Genomic DNA, 20,459 nt, shown 5'->3' with positions numbered 1-20,459 from the left:
TGGGCCGCACTAAGCTGGCTGGTAATAAGAGAGTTGGTGGAGAGTAATCTTCGAGTGTGCCAAACTGGCGCCATCCTGCGGGAGCTCATTAGCTTAGCATCGCGCCTCAGCGGTCCAACGGCAGCACAAAGGCAGAAACAAGCACTTTGTACTGCCTCCCACATTCTTCTGCCCATTTCTCATTTATTTTTTCCTCCCCTCTCCTCACTTCCCCATGTTTTTTTGTTTTTTCCATCGAGTAGTCCGACGTCTTTTCGCTCTATAAATTATTCCATTCACTTTCCAAACCTCCTTTCCAAATCCACCATTTGAAAGTCAGCCCACAAGAGCCCCATCAATGAGCCAAATAGCCCTTTCAAAAAAGAAAAAAACCCCAACCTGGCTCTCCACCAAAGAGATGCTCGTCTGACTGAAGCTACTTCACTCAACTTCCTCTCACTTTTTATTTCAACACAACCCGGAGAGGAAAAATTAAAGTTTTCCCAAGCTTAACAGTTGTCTGCTTTTTGTCAAAGCTTTAGTGCAACCTTCTGCTTCTCCCTTACGATTAGCCCACTCCGCCTGACAGCGAGTGATACGCTAACATCTTCATTGTCACGCTTGGCCTCCGCGGCTAGAAAAGACAGGTGAGCTAACAGCGGAGGATTCACGCTAATAGCTCAAATCCAGCTTCCCAGTGGATCTTCGATAGCAACGGCTCACAGAGTCTCACATACCGACTTTAATTAAAGGGTTTTTTTTAACTGAGATGTCTGCGTTTGCTTATGAAGACAGGATTGGCTGCCTTAATGATAAGTAACGAGCGTGCAACCTCTGTGGAAATCAACCCGCCCTCTTGGATCGGGTTGCCTCTGTCAGGAAGTGCTCGTTAAGACGTATCGATTGTTTATCGAGGCGTCGAAACAACACTTCACGCTGCCATGGGAAAAGAACACGAGAGAGACGTGGAAAATGAAAGCCGATGGAAAATATCGGTTCTATGAGCTCTACGCCTCCATAATTTAGCAGTTCTTGGAGTGCAGCGTAAGCCATCAAAAGCCCTCACACGCCTTTTTTTTTTTTAGCTTTCCAGGAAGGAAAGTTGTCACCGCATCCCCTCTCATCAAAAAAAAAAAGAATGCTTTTGATCATTTACGATCACAGGACAGCATGCATTATTCTCACACACATTCACACACACACATCATCTGCTTGACAGCACGCAGCTGGATTATTAATCAAGAGATTTGCCATTGGTGAGTCACTTTTACACGCACCATGGAGGCGAAACGCCAATTTATTCACGTGCACCGAAATTTGAACACAAATACACAAAGACGTAAATGCGTTCTATAACCGTCGTGACTAAATGTGCGGTTTAAACCCTTTCCTGCACGAGGGTTTTTGTGTCGAAACCCGGAGGCATCTGCGAATTACAGACGGAGAGGGAACTAAATCCGTTGAGCAGAACCGGCCCGGGATCAGCGGGGGAGGACCGGAGATCAGAGCCCAATCCTCTCCGACATACTTCACACGCATTTCCTGCCATTCTGCCGAAGCCGTCGCACGCTGAGGAGGAGGAGCATGTGTCGAAGCTTTTGCGGTGGTAATGCAGAGAAGAAGAAGCGAGGGGGGAAGACTACCTGTCAGGAGTACAGTGGGGGGACACGCACCCTAGAGGCGAGGAGATCTTTGAAGTGAGGCACCATCAAAGCGCGCTCGCTCTGTATTCCCTGATTGACATGCACATCGAAGGCTTTGTCTTCAAGAGGTGACTAGGAAATAAATAAATGTAGCCATTAAAAAAAAAATGCACCGTATATAACTGCAGTATCAAATTTCATATGCACATTTTAACCCGATTTAACTGGAATATAAAGTATTAATCGTTCATTGTGCATTGTTTCAATACAGAAATCTTCTCATTTTGCTGCAGTGATGTAGAAGTGTACTCAGTACACTGTGACATCACCTGAACAGTTTGGTCTGAAACCACCTTAAGTAATGCAGGCTTTGCACTAAGAAAGGGGAAATTGAGGAAGGAAACTGTCAAACCTAATGACATAATGCATTTGTTTTTGTTTTTTTTAAGAAAACCTCACTTGGCACCTTTAACTTTGCAACATTTTCTTTCTTTTTTGAGGTAAGAAATGTTTCAGCGTGTTTGTTGAATCTTGTGGATACAAGCAAGATGTTTGAGAAAAAAATGTGTACACGTGTACAACCTTCAGAATCACTATATCTATATTTCATCTGACTATCAAGTGTAGGAAAAATATAGTGTATTAGCATTCGGCTGCTGTTGGATACGCATGTGATGGGAATTGTGGTCAGTCAAAGGCCGAACTTTAACACCTGTCCAAAGATGTGAAAGAATTTTAGAGTGCCTTCTCCTTCCAGCGCAGCCTGAGAATCATACAAAATAAAAGCAACAGAATTTTTTTTTTTTTTTGCATTTCTGCAGCGGGAAATTATATACAATGCTATTCCTGTTTTCATGACCTTTGACACTCACTGGAATTCGTGCAGGTCGCGTATAATTCAGACGTTTCATCTGTTCAGGCTCTTCAACCGGCGGATTGTGGAGCATGGCTGTTTACAGACGGGTGTGGAGCTGAAATATGAACACACTCATAACCACATCTATCACCCCCATGTGAGTGGCTGTGTGTTGAATTCATATCATCTGGTTGCCTCTTACAGCCAATCTCATAATAAACCGAGTTTCGGCGCAATCATTGTCTCGAGTAGAAATATAGAGATTTCGAATTAACTGTCCTCCGTTGTTCCAAACAGTTTTTTTAAATTTGTATTATTATGTGGATTTATCTCATGTTTTGACAAAGCTGTGACCCAAGTGGAGTCTCTGAACAAAAAAAGCAACATAGTTAAACTACAAATACGACTTTGTGTTTAACAAAAGCACAGCGGAACAAACGGTTTTACTGCCGGATGAGAAATGACAGGCGATTTCAAGCATGATGGACTTGAGTGGCTTTCTTTCCAACCCCCCACAGCCACCTGTGCACACATATGATGCACATGCACAGAATAACTGAATAAGTGTGGGGGGTTGAGAATCCTCTCAAACGCATGAATGTTGAAAGGCTTCTGATTCTGACAAACACATGGCGGAGATACCTACCGCCGCGGAAATACATCCCCCCAGATGTCTTTGATACGCCGCACGTCACGGTGTATACACCTTACTTTATTTCATCAACGCTCAAGATTTATTTAGCAATGATGGAGGATTCTACTGTAAATCCCACTTTAATGGCACCGTAGCATGCATACGCATTTAAACATGAGTTACCATGAATCTAACCAGCAGGCTTGACACGCTCGTAAACAACGCAGAGATACCTGGAGGAAGGTTTGGTAAGGAGGAGGATGGTATATATATTTCTAGATTAACAATGGATTAAATGACCAGCAGAGAATCATCACCCAACCCCGCAGTTCGCTTCTGCATTCGGCATTTTAGTGTCTTTCAGCTCATTGTTTTGGTTCAACACCAAAAACCAAATCGATGCTTTTACGCGTCTTCAAAAAGTACCTGAATGAGACTACAAAATATCGTCATACCGACTAGTACACAAATATTGTATAAGCCCGATATGTGTATACTCATACATGGTGTTTGTTTATAGCCTAACGGAACCTTTTTACTTTTACTTTTCTGATTTTTAAAGCATACCTGCATGCTTTAAAAATCAGAAAAGTTGTGTTTATTTATGAAACTTAATGAATAGGAATTTAATTTTGTATTGACCATTAAGTATTCTTAAAATGTATTTATTTGACTTTTTTACAGGATTGTTCTTGTAGGTTTCATAACAGTTTTTAGTTTTCTTAAACCGAAGTGCAATGACTGATGGCTTTCCTGATGCTTATATTGTTTGTTGATATTTTATATCCCCGTCAAAAAGTTACATGGAAGACAGACTGTTCTTTCTAAAGTCACAGCAGCTGACATGACTAATTATGACCAGATGGAGGTTCATATTTCCTGTCCTGACATCATATTAATCCCACGAGACAAGAACGGAGAATTAGCGGGCTACCTATCATCTTTAGATTAATGTGACCATAGGTCACAGGCATGCCACTGTCATGCTTCTGCCCGGAGAGGTCCAAGCGGACTCCAGCCCAACAAAGTGCTGGAGAGTTAATACCGTTCCCATAATTTCCACGCCGTTTTCTCCCTTGTTTGTTGTTGGCAGGGTGGCGGGAACATCAGGGGGTCCGTTTCCAACGGATGAATTCGTCAAAATCACGAGGCATGTGACAGGATGTGCTCAGTGAACTGAACGGAGACGTTTTAAAGAAACGGATCCTTCTGGATTATGGATGATTTGTATTTTACCGCTTCCATTGTCACTTTCCATCTACCCCATTCTGTAGAATTTAACCCTGTGTGCTGCTCCGCTGCTAATTACTCAGCCTTTTTTTCTTTTTTTGGCAGCATCTTTTCATGTCACCGACGTCGCTTTACAACACATTATTACTGCATTTCCTGAAGCGAGTTTACGCAAGTCTGAGTCAATATTGAATGACATGACGAAGCAGCCATATTTCCGCTTGTATTCCACACATAAATAATGCACCGCGTGACAAAAGTATTTTTGCCCGGCCGTTGACGGCTGCTGAAGAGGATCCGTTTTAACAGGTGGGTTAAAAGCACACACACACAATAAAATACACAAATGTGGCACTTTTTCTGCTGCTAGTTAAGAAAAAAGAAAAGGTTGAGCAGAGAGCTTTTTTTAAATGCACTGATGCGGATATGTGGCCATTACTGCCATCCCTACACTTGGCAGCCTGACAGTTTAAATTGTGGAGAGAGAGAAACTACATTTTACATTATTTATGTTACATTTTCCTGGTGGTTGCCTCGCAGACTGTGATTAAGTCAGTTTGCCACTTCGTCACTGATGTTGAACAAGAGCACACACACAAACACACACACACAAACACACACACACCTAAGCTTTTTTCCGACTGATCCCGGACATACAAAGAAGAGGAGAGATGGCAGCCTGTCCACTCTGGGCAAACGTGTCGGCGAGGTTCGATCTAATGAGGAAATAGAGCCGAAACTAGCCTTACTCTTCTCTCTGTCACACTCTCACACACAACAGCTTCAATCAGCAAACTGGAAGCAGAACTACAGAGAACCGGGCCCAATTAGCACCGTTGTCATGGATTCCATGCAGTTATAGCTCCTCTGTACTGCAAGAAGCTGGAAAGTTGACTTATTTAACGATATACTACAATACTTATTTAAATAAGTTATTTTTCTCTCACAGTTTACAAAGTCTCAATGCAGAAATATACAGTGGAGGTTTTATCAGCAATATTAATTCATTATATTCAAGCCATTTTTAAATTAATTTCAAAGCATGCACATCTGTTATTATGACATTTAAGCTTTGACTGTGTGTTGAAACAACGAGCGTAAACTATATTTGAAGAGTTGATTTCTATTTAGATAATCCAGAAAAAAAAAAAACATCAAATAGCTTCTTTACTATTATAAGCATATTTCAGTGTTTGTGTGATTTATTCTGCATCACGATCATTACCTTCCCTTTCACCCACTTTGAGGGGAAAAAAAAATTCAAATCAATTACGCGCCAAAGGTCACAGTCGGAGCACAAACAAAAAAACAGCTAATTGGCGAGCGGTGAAAAGAGTCAAGGTTGACATGGTCATAAATATCCGCGACCCTCACCTAGGCTTCCGTTTGGCATAAAAGGTGATGCAACAGACAGCCGAGCTGCATCTCACACTCCTAAATGACCAAATATAACTGCAGTGTCTTGGCTGGTGCTTGTTGTGGTGCAGGATCCACACTCGGAGAGAAGTTAGCAAGAGGAGTGGGAGGAGATGTGTGTAAAAAGTCGGTTTGAATCTGGCTTGAATATTAAATTTTTTGGCTTCAATTATTAGTCTCATAATCTTGTCAGAGCGGCTTTGGATGAGCGAGCAGCTATGATTTTGTGTCTTTGTCAAGAATACACCAACATTACACACAGAGACTGAATGTGTTGCTGTTGAAAACAAATCAGAAGAAATTATTAAAGGGGCAAGATTATGAGATTTGGAGCATTACGATTACTTCAATGACTCAACGTAGCGACGCTTGAGACGGCAGCTCGTAGCTAATGCCGCTAACGCCGCTAACAGCGCTAAGCACAAACTAATGCAAACGTGCCGACAAAGCTGAAAGTCACGGCCCAGTAATCTTTTGAACGGAGCAAGGAGAAGCTCGGATAACAACGCACACAGAGGGAAAGCGACTTAATTATTTTCTCATTACTCCACTATATCTTTATTTTCATGCGCTGCTCCAGTAATGCTCCGAATGCCGCATATAGTTCCTTTAATGTAAGAATTTAAATTGTGAAATTATGTCCACGCATCTGAAAAGTAAGTGATACTGTCAGATGTATAAACATATAAAAATATGTTTATTTTCCATTTGACTTGCTGGTGACCTCATGGTGTCACTGGTTGGTGTTTACACTGATCCCATATGTTGCTGGTGAGAATGAGGGAAACCATCACATAGACCCTGATTGGAATCCTGCCTTGGCTAATAGCAGGATTATGTCTAAGTCCTGCAAAGCCTGCTCTGCCAGGTTTCTATTCAGTTATAGCCGAGGTATCTCCTGGGTTTTGTTATTATGAGAGGAGAGTTATCGGATGTGTGAAGTAAACATTGTCTGGAGGAAACGTGGGGGAGGACAAATGCAATCATAATAAATAACAATAAAAAAAAAAAAAACTTACACCCAAGGTGGCCGAATCGTTTTTACACATCACAGTAAAATAAAACTGTCTCTAATCGATTGTGTAAACTTCTCACTCATGAATAAACGCGGGGATTTGCAAGGTGCCACAGTTAATCTAGTTTGCATAAATGAATTGATAAGCCGCATCTGTTCCTTTTACAAGCTTGAAATGGAAGTCAGGAAATCAGAAAATTACCTAATTATTCATACGCCGCTGACAAATCTGAACCATGTGAATGAAATTATAAAAAGGGGGCTATTTCTTTCAAGGGAAACAACATGAAGGTGTTTAGCCAATAGAAATTAATTCAACACTCCAGGATATGGACACTAGAGGGAAGAAATAAAGTGGGGTCACACGGGGGCGATGCCCCTCCAGCAGGTTGGGATTCAAGGACGCGCTGGAGCCAGATCAAAGTGAACGAATGACATTTGAATGGTCTGCGATGGCCCACAACCACAGTTTAAAACACAGAATATCATCAACATGTATTTAATTCACCCTCCTTTCTTCTTCACTACTGGCCTGAAAAAGAATATGCACATGCAACTACGAGCATATTGGAAATTGATTGCACGAGAAAAATGATTCTGTAATCAGTTAATTAAGGATTAATTGGAATAAAACGTAGTCATTTAAATGGAATGCATGTCCCAAACAAGGCTTGAACATAATACTCAACAAGATATATTGTGTATACCCCGCTAATGTTGCTATCTGTTGGTCGGTCCACTACTTTGGACTGAAATATCTCAACAATGGTAGGATGATTTTTCCTTCCTTCCTTCCTTCCTTCCTTCCTTCCTTCCTTCCTTCCTTCCTTCCTTCCTTCCTTCCTTCCTTCCTTCCTTCCTTCCTTCCAGACATTTATGGTCCCCAGAGGATGAAACCTAAAGCTGTCTGGGATCTCCTGACTTTTGCTCTACCGCCACAGACCAGGTCAAACAGGTCAAATAGTTTACTTTATGATAAGAAACCTGCAAAACGGTGACTTTCTCATCAGCTGTACTTTGTGTTTAATGAAGGCATGAATCGTGTTATTGGGCCTTTTTCCCGAGTTAACATTTCCTACCAATGACTTAAAACTCAGGGCTAGGTGCCCTTGATCTCTGAGTCGGATAACTGGGAAAATATTCTGTTGGGAGTGAGCATTCCAATTAAGGAGTTAATGTTGTGGAGCCAATGGCTTGCACTCAGAAATAGACATTTCCAACAGTCTCCCCTGACTCCCAGTCCCTCCGTTCCTTTCCAGATGTTTTGTGGGAAACGACATTTGCAAAGTGCGGCGTGTGCGTGTTCATAAAATATATAATAAATGTACAGCTAGAGTGTGCTTTTGCATCCGTGTGTCTCCCAGGTGACCCATCGCATCTCGTCACCACGGTGACTCCTATACGCTTGGAGTGGTCCAGGTTTTAGGGGACGGGAACATGAGCAGCTTCGCCCATAAAACCAACAACTGGCGATGGATGTAAACCTGCTTGAATGCACAACACTCAACCAAAAGGTGTTTACTCACACTTAGGGGCACTAAACTGTGAGTGAGACGCTAAATGGTTTAAAGGGGCTGTACAGGGGCCCTGGAACATGCCAGAGATTATACATTTTTACTGTTTTAAGTCCCACCTGAGCATCCAAAAATCCCACTTTTCACCTGCCACATCACATCATGCCAACACGCTGTGGAAAGTTCATGCCGTCGTAAGACTGGCTGCATTAATCCAGTGCAGGTGCACTCGTGATTAACTGTGTGGGGATTATGAAAGGGAGCGGAACAATCAAGCGAGGAAAGGTCACAACACCGCTGGGAACATGGCTCCGGTTCCCCCGGTGCTCCACTTGAGCTCTTCCGGAGTCTTGTATTTTGTGCTGGTGCGAGCCGGTGGCCCTGCAGGCTGCCTTAAATGGGTCGGTCTGAGCCCGCAGAGCCCCAGAATCATCCTCAACACCGGCAGCAGTACAGTAAGTCATCTGGAGCCTCATTACTTTTTTTTTGTCTTACGGAAATGATTCGTTAAATCTGGCATTTGCAGTCATGGTAATATGTCCTCTTGATTTTAAAATATGCCAGAAATAATTTTGATAATATATGCTTTAATGCTATCGTGCATCGGGTAGAGTGGTCGCCTAAATGTGCTGGATGAAATGAGAAATGGAGGATTTGTAGCTCATTGCAATAGTCAATGGTCATTTATGGTGTTTATTGATTTGGAAGCTCAATTGTTGCGTGCTTGCAAACGAGGTCCCTCAACTATTTTCTATCCATTATCTATTTATTTGTTCTTTTTTTCTTTCCTTTGTATAATTATCTACAATTTGGATATCTGAGATGAGAGACGTGGCTGTAAATATAAAAAGTAAGCATCTGAGAGTGATGCATTAAGACCTTGTGTATCTACTATCTTGTCTACATGATGAAAAATGAAAGTTATTTATTACAGATGCTGAATTTAAGGTTCAGACAGTCACTCTTCATCAGATTCAGAGAAATGCTTGCTGCCGAGGCTGAGAGATGGTGTTGGGGGGGGATAGTGCTTCAGCGTTTCCCCCTCACAAGAACAGCACAGTAATCAATTCCCTTTAGTACAAATCCAATGCACTTAAACTTCCAGCGCGAATAACCAGCAGAGGTTCATTTATCGATGAAGCACTTTATTCAAACTCCTCCCCCACCACCACCTCCTCCTTCTCCTCGGGGTGCTGCTTCCTTCACGACGTCACAGGCCACTCAGGTAACAGTTACTCGTTAAAGTAACGTATTTCACGTTACTTAGGGAAAAGTACGAGCGTTTCTCTTCTCATAAACTCCCACAGAGCACCGCGGGAATTAGCTGTGGAGCTAATGCGTTGCTAACATTAAGCTAACAGGGGAATTGACGGTTACTGAAGTTTGTTTCCGTGAAAACAAACTTAACTATTAAACTTTTTTTAGGAAAAGTAGGCTAAAGTGTTTTGGACGTTTAACTATATGGTGGGGGGGGGGGGGGGGGGGGGGGGGAGCAAACGTAACGTTGACGACGTCTTTCTGAGGGTAACGTCGCCGACCGTTACAGTACTTTGTTCGTTCAGAGTGGTAACGTCATTTACGACAGCTGTGCTGACTCCGCGGTCCGGTTCAATTTTAATAGGGGACCGGGTGAGCGCCAGTCTGTCCACCGGGGGGAAGAAGGAGAAGACGGGGAGAGAGACATGAAGAGCATCCGCAGCTCCCTGTGTCACCTCCGACAAGTCAAACCGAAGTAGAGCACGACCGGAATTACACATTTAAGCCTTCAACGTAAAAAAAGCACAAACCTGCAACGAGCTGAGGTGAGTATGCGGAGCTATATATCTTCTTTTAAACACTTTATAAGAAAGCTACGCAATTGTTGTGTGAGTCAAATGAGGATTTGTGTTGAAAACCATCTTTTGTTTTCACCGTAAAAGCTGTAGCAACCTGTGTGCCATTTTATTTTGAAAATACCAGCCGGTAGTCGTGCTTTTATTGTGTCCGGCTTCACGCGCTCCCGTCTCTCAGAGCTCGGTCGGCTCGCAGAGACAGCAGGATGCCAGTGGGAGCACCCCGACACACGGCGTCCGTTTCACCGTCTCCCGGCGTCGCCTCTCGGCCACAGAAACTCTGATGGGCGTTTTTATCCTCCTTTTACCGTCCTCGACGCTTGGATATTTTCGGAAGCCACGACATGAAGCGAATGAATGTGAGCAACAAGAAGTGTCCTGTTGTTGTGCCCGTCTCCAGCATCACTAGTAGCCAAGTCCTCTCTGTGGATGCGGTGCCTTTTTTTTTTTAGTTGTCTGTTTTCAGAGGATTTAATGTTGTGGTTTGTAGCGGACTACCCAACTTTCTCAGTTTTTGTTGTCTCTTTTTTCTGTGGAGGTTTTCCGTCTATGAAACAAAGATTTCAAGATAGACCAACTCCGGAAAACCAGCGACTTGACATCTGCTCCCTGGCGGAATAACCATTCTTAGCGGTTATTCGCCCTCACAAGCATCTTTTCTGTGGTGGGAATACGACTGATGCTTGCCTTTTGCTCGTTCATTTCCGAGAGTTTCGCATCGTCTCGTACTGTTTTGTCTGTTTGTCCCCACAGTGGCATGAACATTCATGAATGCGTCCAAGGACATGTATACAAATTACGCATGCACAATGACGGTAGTAGGCTGTGCGTAATATCCTATTATACCACATGAATACAACAACGAACACATTCCGTCACATGCCTGTGTTTGTAGGAGATTTGACGGATCCATCCAAACTTAATCGGTGTGTTTTGTGGCACAGTAGTGTCATGACTAAGCCTGGAGTAAAATATGCCCCTCTAAAAAAAAATGCCTTCATTTTATGTGAGGAAATCACCATATATTTAAAAAAAAAAAGGACCAGTGGAGCATTTTGGACCAAATAATGAAATGCGTTTGGAAAACCTTATTGGCATCATTGTGAATGAAGTCAGTGGCCGTTAATGTGTCCAAAAGTTAGCAGCAAACGAAGAAGCTATTGTCTCATGCATTCACAATTAACGCACCGTGTGTGTGTGGATGGATCTGTGCGTAATCATGCACGTCTAACCATGTGCGCACGCTAACATGCCCCTTTCTGTGTGTGTGCGCGTGTGTCTGTGGTTGTGTGTGCAGCCACGCTGGAAGTCGCCCCCCATGTGGCCGTCGGGAGTGGGGAGCAGGCAGCCCTGCCCGCGGGAGTCGGCGCTGCGCAAGGCGGCCATCAGCGGCAACATCAACGCCCTGCCGCAACACGTCCCCACCGGCCGCAGCGTGCGGGTCTTCATCTGTGCCAACCCGGACGGTAAGCCAGTGTGACACCCCCCGCTTTCAACCATCCTACACAATCTCTCCAAGCCACAGCTTTAATGTTGTGACTCATTTTTAGAAATATGGATATATAGATATAAATTACGCATTTGCATCCCGACGTCTTTGGCTTTTTTTAAGGATGTTATAGTTTAATTTCCTGCACTGTTAAGTTTAATTAACACGGTTAAGTTGCTGCAAAGTGACACGGCTCATAAGATGTTACTTGTGTTGATCTTGAGAAATAATCATAAAACTGATTGCAGCCATCTAAAAAAAAAAACATGCACAATAAAGTACAAGGTTAATGCATCAGGCAATGAAATACGGCCACTTTGCAAGTAAGAAAGCCATGATTGAGTATTGATTAAGGCCTTTTGTGAAGGGGGACAAAATAAGGGTTTTGGGATTAAGGTGTAGTCTTTTTGCTGCGACGTATAAAGATCCACTTAATCTAATAGAACAGCTGGGAAATGTTTTAAATTAGGTTACATTAGGCCACGTGACAACCTGACAGAAAACAAAATGCAGATGATTTATTCCACAGTGAACCAACAGATTGCTCCAGACATAGTGTGCATGGTGTGAGCAGAGTGCAAGGCAGTTGGGTCGTGAGGGAGACACCCAGTTGCAGCTCTGTATTTGAATTTGCCCTTTGGGCAAGGGGGGTAAAAATAGGCTTAGTAAACTGGAGTAAACAAGGCAAGGAAAGTAGAGTAGGCTATGAGAGAGAGAGAGAGAAGGAGGGCATGCCAGAATTATAAAGGGAGGTTGCTTTTATCGATACATCACTGTCATTTGCTTGCCCTCGCTGAGCAAATTGCCGTGGACCCCCCAAAAAAAGATGGAATTGACCTGAGATTATTGCACCGTTATGGCCCCGGTGTAGACGTGGAAATGTCTGGCAGCGTTAAGCCACCTGTAGCTGACTCAGCCATCCGGACCTACCCGTCACAGCACAAACGTAACGCTCCGTTCTACACGTGGATGGAAAAAAAAAACCCAACGAAGGGGGGCTATTCCAAGTAGTTCTTTACACACTGTCGGCACAAATGGAAACACAAACATCTCGTACCGAGCTGTGAAAAGAGCCAATTATGAGCTGCTGCTTCCAGTGAGGCGAGGTGCCGGTATCCAGTGTCATATCCTGGTAACGAACACGGAGACACGGCGCAGAAACACTGCCGACTCCCCCGACTTGGTCAAATCACATTTGCACTAAGGTATTCATTTGGATCAGGTGGTTTTACTCTGTTGGAGTAATCCAGTTGGAGTTTTTATAGTTATTGAACAGATTCAAAGTGTTTGCCGGAAACTGTCCTACACTAACACACGTTTGTCTGAGCGCTCAGGTGTTCGTTTGTGCCTCGCGACTCAATCAGGAGACTCTGCTGACAACTGATGTGAATAATGATTTATTCTGAGTTTCACACTTTCACTTGTGGCATTACATTGGAGTCTCTGTTTAACCGTTTATCCGCACCGTAAAGAAGCTATTGTGCTACTCTGTTCTTTGTAGGTGTATATGTGTGTGTTTGTTGGCTATGCAAATTGGCCAAAAGTGAAGTTCTTATGGCCCTTCTTAAAAACTACCTGCATTTGAACTATTTAAATATGTGTTTTGTACGCATTATGTCCACGGCACCGTGTCCAAATTGGCTTTGAGTGATGCAGCGACGTGCTGTTTCTATACATTCCTGTAGCTCACTTTGAAAGAGCAGCAGTGGGCTAGGAAAGGCTTGAAACGAGGAGCTAACTGTATACGATACCTCGCCATTTCACTACCCAGGGGGTTGAGAGTTTCATATCGCCTGTATTGCATGTCATTTCCTGTGAATATTTAATTACATTTCTGTTTAAAAAAGTGAAAATGTCCAAGGATAGCAAGCACTGGTTACGTATTCAGTGTGGCGGCTGATGGGAACAGAACAGAAGTGTATCCACGCTTGTTTGGTGAGGACATGACGCTCTGTCCGTGGCTGAGATCTTTTCCATTATCACAGTCGTTATTGAATAGTTATTATAGAGAACACTGAACATTTAGAATGAGAATCGTCTGATAACGATAGGTGGTTGATCCATCGGAGCACCTTTACATCCTGCTGTACATATAATGAAGAATTCGTCTATTTAGGCTTATGTTGTTGAGGAGGACAGGAAAGGGCATGATTCCTCTTATTCCTTCCCCAAAATAAATGCACAAGCAATGACTGAGTGTGTAGTCGCTGACTGCTGGGCAGGAAACTTCCTATGATAACCATTAACAAAATAAATGTGACACACATGTCACTATTTGTAACGCCCGACACCAGAAAGGTTAACGACGGCGATAATATCACTATCAGTATAGCTGCACTTTTCTTTTTATTGTGTCTGTGTGTCTGTGGGACATCACCGCTTTGCCAAAAGTTTTATGTGCTCGCTGGTAATAGTGTTGGCTCTGCTGAATATAATAACCCCGACGCCCTTAATCAGAAGCCAGAGACGACTGCGGCGCTGTATTCACCTTCATGGGAGGCGGTGTGTTTGTTTGCGCCATCTGTAAAAAGGTTGCATGACACTTCATTTTAACAGTGGGTTAGGAAAAGTACATTGTCTTCCTGAGGAGACGCTGAGGAAAGGGAGTGGTGTGAGATATCAGCAGAGCCTGAATAGAATAGAAGGTTGACGCCACAATGCAGTGGTATAGAGGTCAAAATGCAGTGGTATAGAGGTCAAAATGTAACCTAAACAAGTTATTTGAGCAGATTTAAATCCTCCTGTCATGATGTTAACGAATCACTCCAGTCCTTGGTTGAGGTGTGTGAGTCGAGCGATTTAAATACCCCGCTATCTGTTCTTGCCAGTAGCCAGACGGCAGCAACAAAACAAGAGAAAAGCCCAACGTAATTTATTTCTGTGTTTGTGCGTGCTGCCCGTCTCCTCTGTTCAATCATAAGGATGCATATAAGCGGGACAGCTCCATTACCTTGCCGTTGTAACCCCGGTTGTGTGCGGTAGGCAGCTATTTGCATGCAAGCTATCACTTAAGCCGTTTAAAGTTGATAAAAGCACAAGGGCCTTGGGGATGCGATGGCATAAACTCCTCTACCCCTCCAACGCACCATCATCAAGGCTATATAGCATGTCACCACGGATACCGCTAATTACATTACAATTCAACCCACAATTATTCCCACTGTTCCAATTTACTCCAGTGCTTCTTTCTTTGCGCGTTCTGTTGTAGGTTTTTAGCTCAGATTTCCATAATACAGTGGTCTCGCTCCCTAATCATCCATTTTTTTTTTAAATGAGTCTGGTGAAGGAACAATGCTGAGAGTGGGAGGGATGGCGAGGAGGACTGAGGGAGCGATGATGGCTGGAAAATCTTGTGTCGAAAGGTGGCTTTTGTTTAGTAAATTGCTTTCCAGAGGCTGGCGAGTGCCTGAGTTCTGGGTGAGCCCGACCCCGTTCCGCGGCATATGAAGTTTATGACGCGTGCTCGGTTATTCCTCCTCCCCTTGTGCCCACCTGGCCTCCACTCTTCCCCTGCAGAGAGAGAGGGAGCTCTCTCTGATTAGTTTGGCAGCAGCTTTAAGTGACCTCTCTCCGAGCTCCCCAATGTGTCGTGGAGCAATTCAGCACCCGCAGGACATCGTTCTGACAAATTCAGCAGTTGCCCCCCCCACACACTCAACTCCCCGGGTGTTTGAGCCATTTCAGGGAACACGCTGTAAAAAAATCTCTCAACGGGGGAACGATGGCGACGATAGCAAGCAGCTGGATACACCTGAATAAAATCATATCACGATTACCCACTTATAACCAACATAATTAACCTTGAGGAAACTAGTGAGTGCTTTATAACTGATGAGAATTTCATTTTCTGTGCTCATCAAGGGCTCTGCTGGGGGAGAGTTTGGAGCTGATCATTTAGATTTTAAATAAACTAAATATTACCAGTAATAACAATGAATGTTTCATTCAATTGGAAGATGTATTGACTTTTTGAAGTCCTGCGAAGCCGCGTATGCTTTAGTTTTGCATGTAAAAATATTGCCCCATCAAAAAGGTGTTTACATCTGTATATTTTCTTTTTGCTTCTGATTATGCATATTCATGGCCTTCCACACTCTAATTTTCAGATTACATGTCAGAATTTCATTACGGGGGAAAAAAAACCCTGAAATAAACCATGTGTTGATTAATTTCTCAAAACGGAGGTGTAGCAAAATCACATGAATATTTAACACATGTCCCACACTTTAATTCTCTGTGGGATGTAGCACTAATTCTCTTAATTTCTTGAGATGCCGCCATGTCAAGGACACTGAACGCAATAACTTATTTGTGTCACAGATTTTGTCATCCCGAAAATGACAGTTTCGGAGATTAAAAAGCAATACTGATGATTAGAGAATAATGTTAAAATGTGACTACGAGGTTCCTAGAAAGGCCGTAAAAAATAGATGAACATGAGATCAAAACTCTCTCCAAAACTGTCAGAACTGTATCAAATTTCCTTATGTTCCAAAAAAGCAAAAACCACTTTGTTTCCTATCTACAGAGTATACATGTTTGGTTTTAACGTTGTTTTGTGTTGTTTCTTCATGCAGTTTGCATAGACGATTCACTCAAAACAGGGCTGGTATTCTGTTGATTTTTATATGTAAAGTAATATATCACATTCCATTTAATCCCTGTAAGAGACTTGAGTCTGAAATTAGTATTTACAATTTAATTGTGATATAGATTTTCAGTCCATGCTACTTTTAAGAATCTGATACAAGACCATATGATACGGTATTAGATTTCCCCCGATGTCCAACGAGACGGGTTTTCCAGCTTATTTTGGCAGATTGCCGGTGACGCTACGCTCATATTTCTTTTCACGTTACTGCAGAGGACATCGAGTCTCCTGTAGAGGAATTAACATACTGGTGTTATTATGAGTCTTATCGTGATGGCCCACTGGGAGCTGCAGACATACGATACAAGGCTTTTCAAAATGTACACAATCATGGTCAAACTGTCACCTTCACACTGGATGTGGAAGCACATTTTTCAGTGAAGTGCTGCCGAAAACAATAGTTTTAGTATCTTATTTAGTGGTTTTGGTTCCCTTCTCTACATATCAGCCTGTCAAATCAGAGGAAATATCAACTTCTGGCTTATGTCCTTTTAAAACCTTCGTTGAGGCAAAATCATTGGCCATCCTGGGAATAGATTTAACATCAAATCTAACATGTTCATGTTGATATAATCAGGGCTGGTTGGACCATCTGAGGTTCTGACAGCAGACAAGAGATTTGATTGTCAAATCTGCAAAATAGCATGTGGTGTCCATGGTTACGGAGTCTCCACAATCTAAGGAATCAGTCATCATGGTTTACCATAATTGTCGACACAAAGAACCTAAAAGCCCCACTAGTGGTTATCTAGACAACAGCTGCCAGCACAGATGTTACCCACTGAACTCGTACATTTTTGTGTTTGTGTAAACGCTGGTCCTCCGTTTAATCATACACAATTTGGGTTACAGGAAATGGGGAAGTTCCTATCACAGTTACATTCACGTTCTACTGTAAATCAAGTGTGGATGGTGTCACAGTAACCTCCAGGGGTTTCCTTCACCCTGATTCTGTCATATTCAGATAACCTGTGAGGTCCATCTGTGCTCTGGGAATGCAGGGACATCTGGCCTTTTATGGATGGCTGATTCAAACAGCCTCGCGTCGCCCTCAGCGCCTCTCAGTTCATTCGGTATCGATTTGCTCACTGACTGTGCGTTTGCATAATTGCGGTGCAGATCTGCACATTGGAGTTTGTGCGGTACGCCGGACGACGTGAACGTTTGAGCAAATTGATTCATTGTGTGCGATTTATGAAGACACATATGCTGAAATATGCATGCAAATGTATTTATTGTGAAATATGCAGTGATGAGATGCGACGTAGATCTTTTGAATTGAGGTCAATTAAATGCAACTTGAACTGAAATTAAGATACCTGTAATGAGAACACTCATACACACGAATGGCAAACATAGTTTCGATTTTACGCATAAAAATGTAATTACAGATTACTTGAATTAGAGCTTTCACAAGGTAAAATGACATTGCAGATAACAATAATGAATATCCAGTCTATCAGCCGACAGGGACGCGGTTTCTGGAGTGAGATATCTCTAAATCTGGTGCCAAACCTTTAAGCGCACACACACACACACACACACACACACACACACACACACACACACACACAGTAGCATCCATGACCGCCATGTCACAGTTTCATTCTATTTGCTAAGACACTCGTCTTATGGACTTCTCCCTTCGGTTTTAATCAAAGATCTCGAAGCAGTTGTGCATACCAAGTGGCTCTGGAGAGTCGGATGGTGTATTTTAATGACAGCAGAGTGATGGCTTTGTCAGAGGCTTGTAGAGGTCAGCTGCAGACTGACCGCTAGTTAGAGGAACGAAGGACCAGCCGCAGCAATGTATTTGGTTTAGGTTTTAGCTCGTTACGTTTAGTTTTGAGCACTGCTGAGATGCCAACAATCCCAAGGTTGCAGCTTTTCAAATGTGAGGATTCATAATGACTCTGAATTGAATATAATGCGTTGGAACTGTTGGAAGGACAGTTGGTTCTGATGGGCTTTTTTCCCCACTATTTTCAGCTATTAAGGAGTAAATGAATGGAATATGAAACAATTAGCAGCAGCCTTTGCATCTTGTATAAACGAAAGAATATTTGACTGCATTTCTATTCTCATTTTGCTGCCCATTTGTTCTCTAGAGAATGGGTCGGGGGGGGGAAGGAAGTGAGAAAGACAAAACAAAGAGCTGACAGGACATATCTGAAAGGAAAGATAGATTGGTCGGCACTATTGAAATAAACAGATTGGAAAATTGGAGGGAGGGACACACACAGCGAGGACGATGGAGGAATGTAACATCCAGTCTTTGTTCCTTTGCATGTGGGTGTGTGCACAACAGACACACACACATACGTCAGGCTGCCATAACTCATCATCATCCCACAAAAAAAAAAAAAAAAAGAGGAAACAAAAATGCGGGACAGAGGGAGCGGCGTCTTGCCGTTATCAGCACAATACAAACAACAACACAGTTTAGTCTGTCAGGTCGCATCGAGACACAGAACAGCAACATGCAGATTTGGATTGCACTTCCCAAACACAAACAGGTCTCACCTAAATTCCATAAACGCTGCTATTTTTGCAGCCTACGTCACCGGCACATTTAATAAAGCTACTGTCATGTATATGATGGAATTAGACGAGAGCACCACTGATGCCATTTATTTCATTTGCATACTATTAAAGCCGTCGAGTTCTGATTTGACATTTTGCTCGGGTGGCTGTGGGCGGATATATGTACGGTCACGGCCCAAAGCCTTACTAAAGATAGACGAGGGAAAGATTCGTCAGACTAAATTCGTGGGCTCCTCTGCTCACGCTGCGTATGACACGGTTAGCGGCTGAGGGGATGTTTGCACGGCGGCGGCGGCGGCGTCCACCGTGTGTGTTCGCCAGTGCGTCGCATGTGTGTGTGTGCATGTGCGGGTCGGCTTCTTGGTCACACGCGGCCTCTCTGTCGGGCATGTTCTGTTTTTAACCATCCATCCACACCCTTCAGAGGGAGGGAGGGAGAAAGAGACTGGCCCTGTCCAAATACATTACAGTAACCATTTGGAAGACAGTGAAAAAGAGAAGACAGGAGGAAAGAAAGTGGGACACAACACGAAGCCGTGGGCACTCACTCTGTGACACTCCGACTGTCCAATATGATCACTGCCTTTGTAATGCTGCATAATCTCACGTTCTTCAACAGTTTATACATATTAATTGATATGGGGCTGACTTTAATATTGGCGTGGATTATATTAGGTGATTAGTTGATGGATCCATATGCTGATCATGCAGAAAGTTGACAAGCAAGACACCTGTTTTACAGGCTGTTCAGATACACCCCTTGTTAAATGAATGTATATAAGGTTAGAATGTTTTTTTTCTGTTTTGAAGAAGATCTCTAAAAGGTCAAATCTGGTCTGTTTTTCAAAGGAATGACGATGGTGATGTAAAGATACACTCCCTCACATTCCCCCCCACGTTAACTCTGTCAGCACTGTTGCCATTGTGCTGTTAGCACCGTGAGCTGCTAGCCGCTGGCTCAGCCGTTGCCATGTTGTGATCCGCATGCATGCAATAGACATGCTCTGAATTCAGCACTTTTAAGAGAGAGCCAGACAAGGGAGTCTTTAGGTCAAGCTAAGCTGCTTGTCTTCATGTTATGCTAAGCTAAGCTAATTGTCCCCCCCGGCTCTAGCTCTGTTTGCACATACACCAGTGTGCTTTCTGGTACATGCTGGTTTAACATGCCTTCTTTCTTTTTGTCTCCAGACACCGAGGCAGAGAGGAACGCACTGAAAGAGCACGTCTACCCCAAACTACGGGACTTCTGCAGGGAGAACTATGGGATTGAATTCCAGGTAACGGGGCCGCATTCCCCCCTTTTTCAACTTCGACTTTCATTTATTTTCTTTCTGTCTTACCCCCCAACACTGACTGTTAAGTGCCTCCAAATCTACACCACGGCTTACACATTGCCTGGAGGGGCCTGAAGGTCTTTGTCCCTTTAAGCGGACAGAAGGCCAGCAGAGATAAGGCTTCCATCAGCGAAGGCTGGCACAACTCTTAGCTGTGGATAAGGCAGCGTGATGCAAGGGCCTTCCCTCTGTTGTTGTCGGAGAATTGCAGCATTCTCCCTGCGGTGTCCACTGATCAAGATCATTTGCATTGCAAATTAGCATCACTGTACACAGAAAGATTCCTATCAGAGGGTTGTTTGTCTAACAAATCCAGTAGAGC

The 20,459-nt window shown here is 43.3% G+C and overlaps 1 protein-coding gene across 2 annotated transcripts in view; it reads left to right on the top strand.

The window, feature by feature from the left end:
- The first annotated feature begins 10,310 nt into the window (after window positions 1-10,310).
- The window catches only part of nwd2 (NACHT and WD repeat domain containing 2), a 37,747-nt gene continuing 27,598 nt past the window's right edge, over window positions 10,311-20,459 (top strand). Inside the window, exons 1-3 of one of the 2 annotated variants that reach the window (XM_084003643.1) lie at window positions 10,311-10,478; window positions 11,417-11,585; window positions 19,992-20,080. In XM_084003643.1, coding sequence (XP_083859769.1) covers window positions 10,464-10,478; window positions 11,417-11,585; window positions 19,992-20,080 — 273 coding nt within the window. In that variant the 5' untranslated portion in view covers window positions 10,311-10,463. Of the gene's footprint in view, window positions 10,479-10,669; window positions 10,784-11,416; window positions 11,586-19,991; window positions 20,081-20,459 lie in introns of those variants that run through there. The other variant, XM_084003644.1, reaches the window with a different exon arrangement.

The sequence above is a fragment of the Eutrigla gurnardus genome, assembly GCF_963514095.1.
Source record: "Eutrigla gurnardus genome assembly, chromosome: 23".
NCBI lineage: Eukaryota > Metazoa > Chordata > Actinopteri > Perciformes > Triglidae > Eutrigla > Eutrigla gurnardus.
Note: the sequence above shows the minus strand (reverse complement) of the source record. Positions and strands in the feature narration are given on the sequence as shown.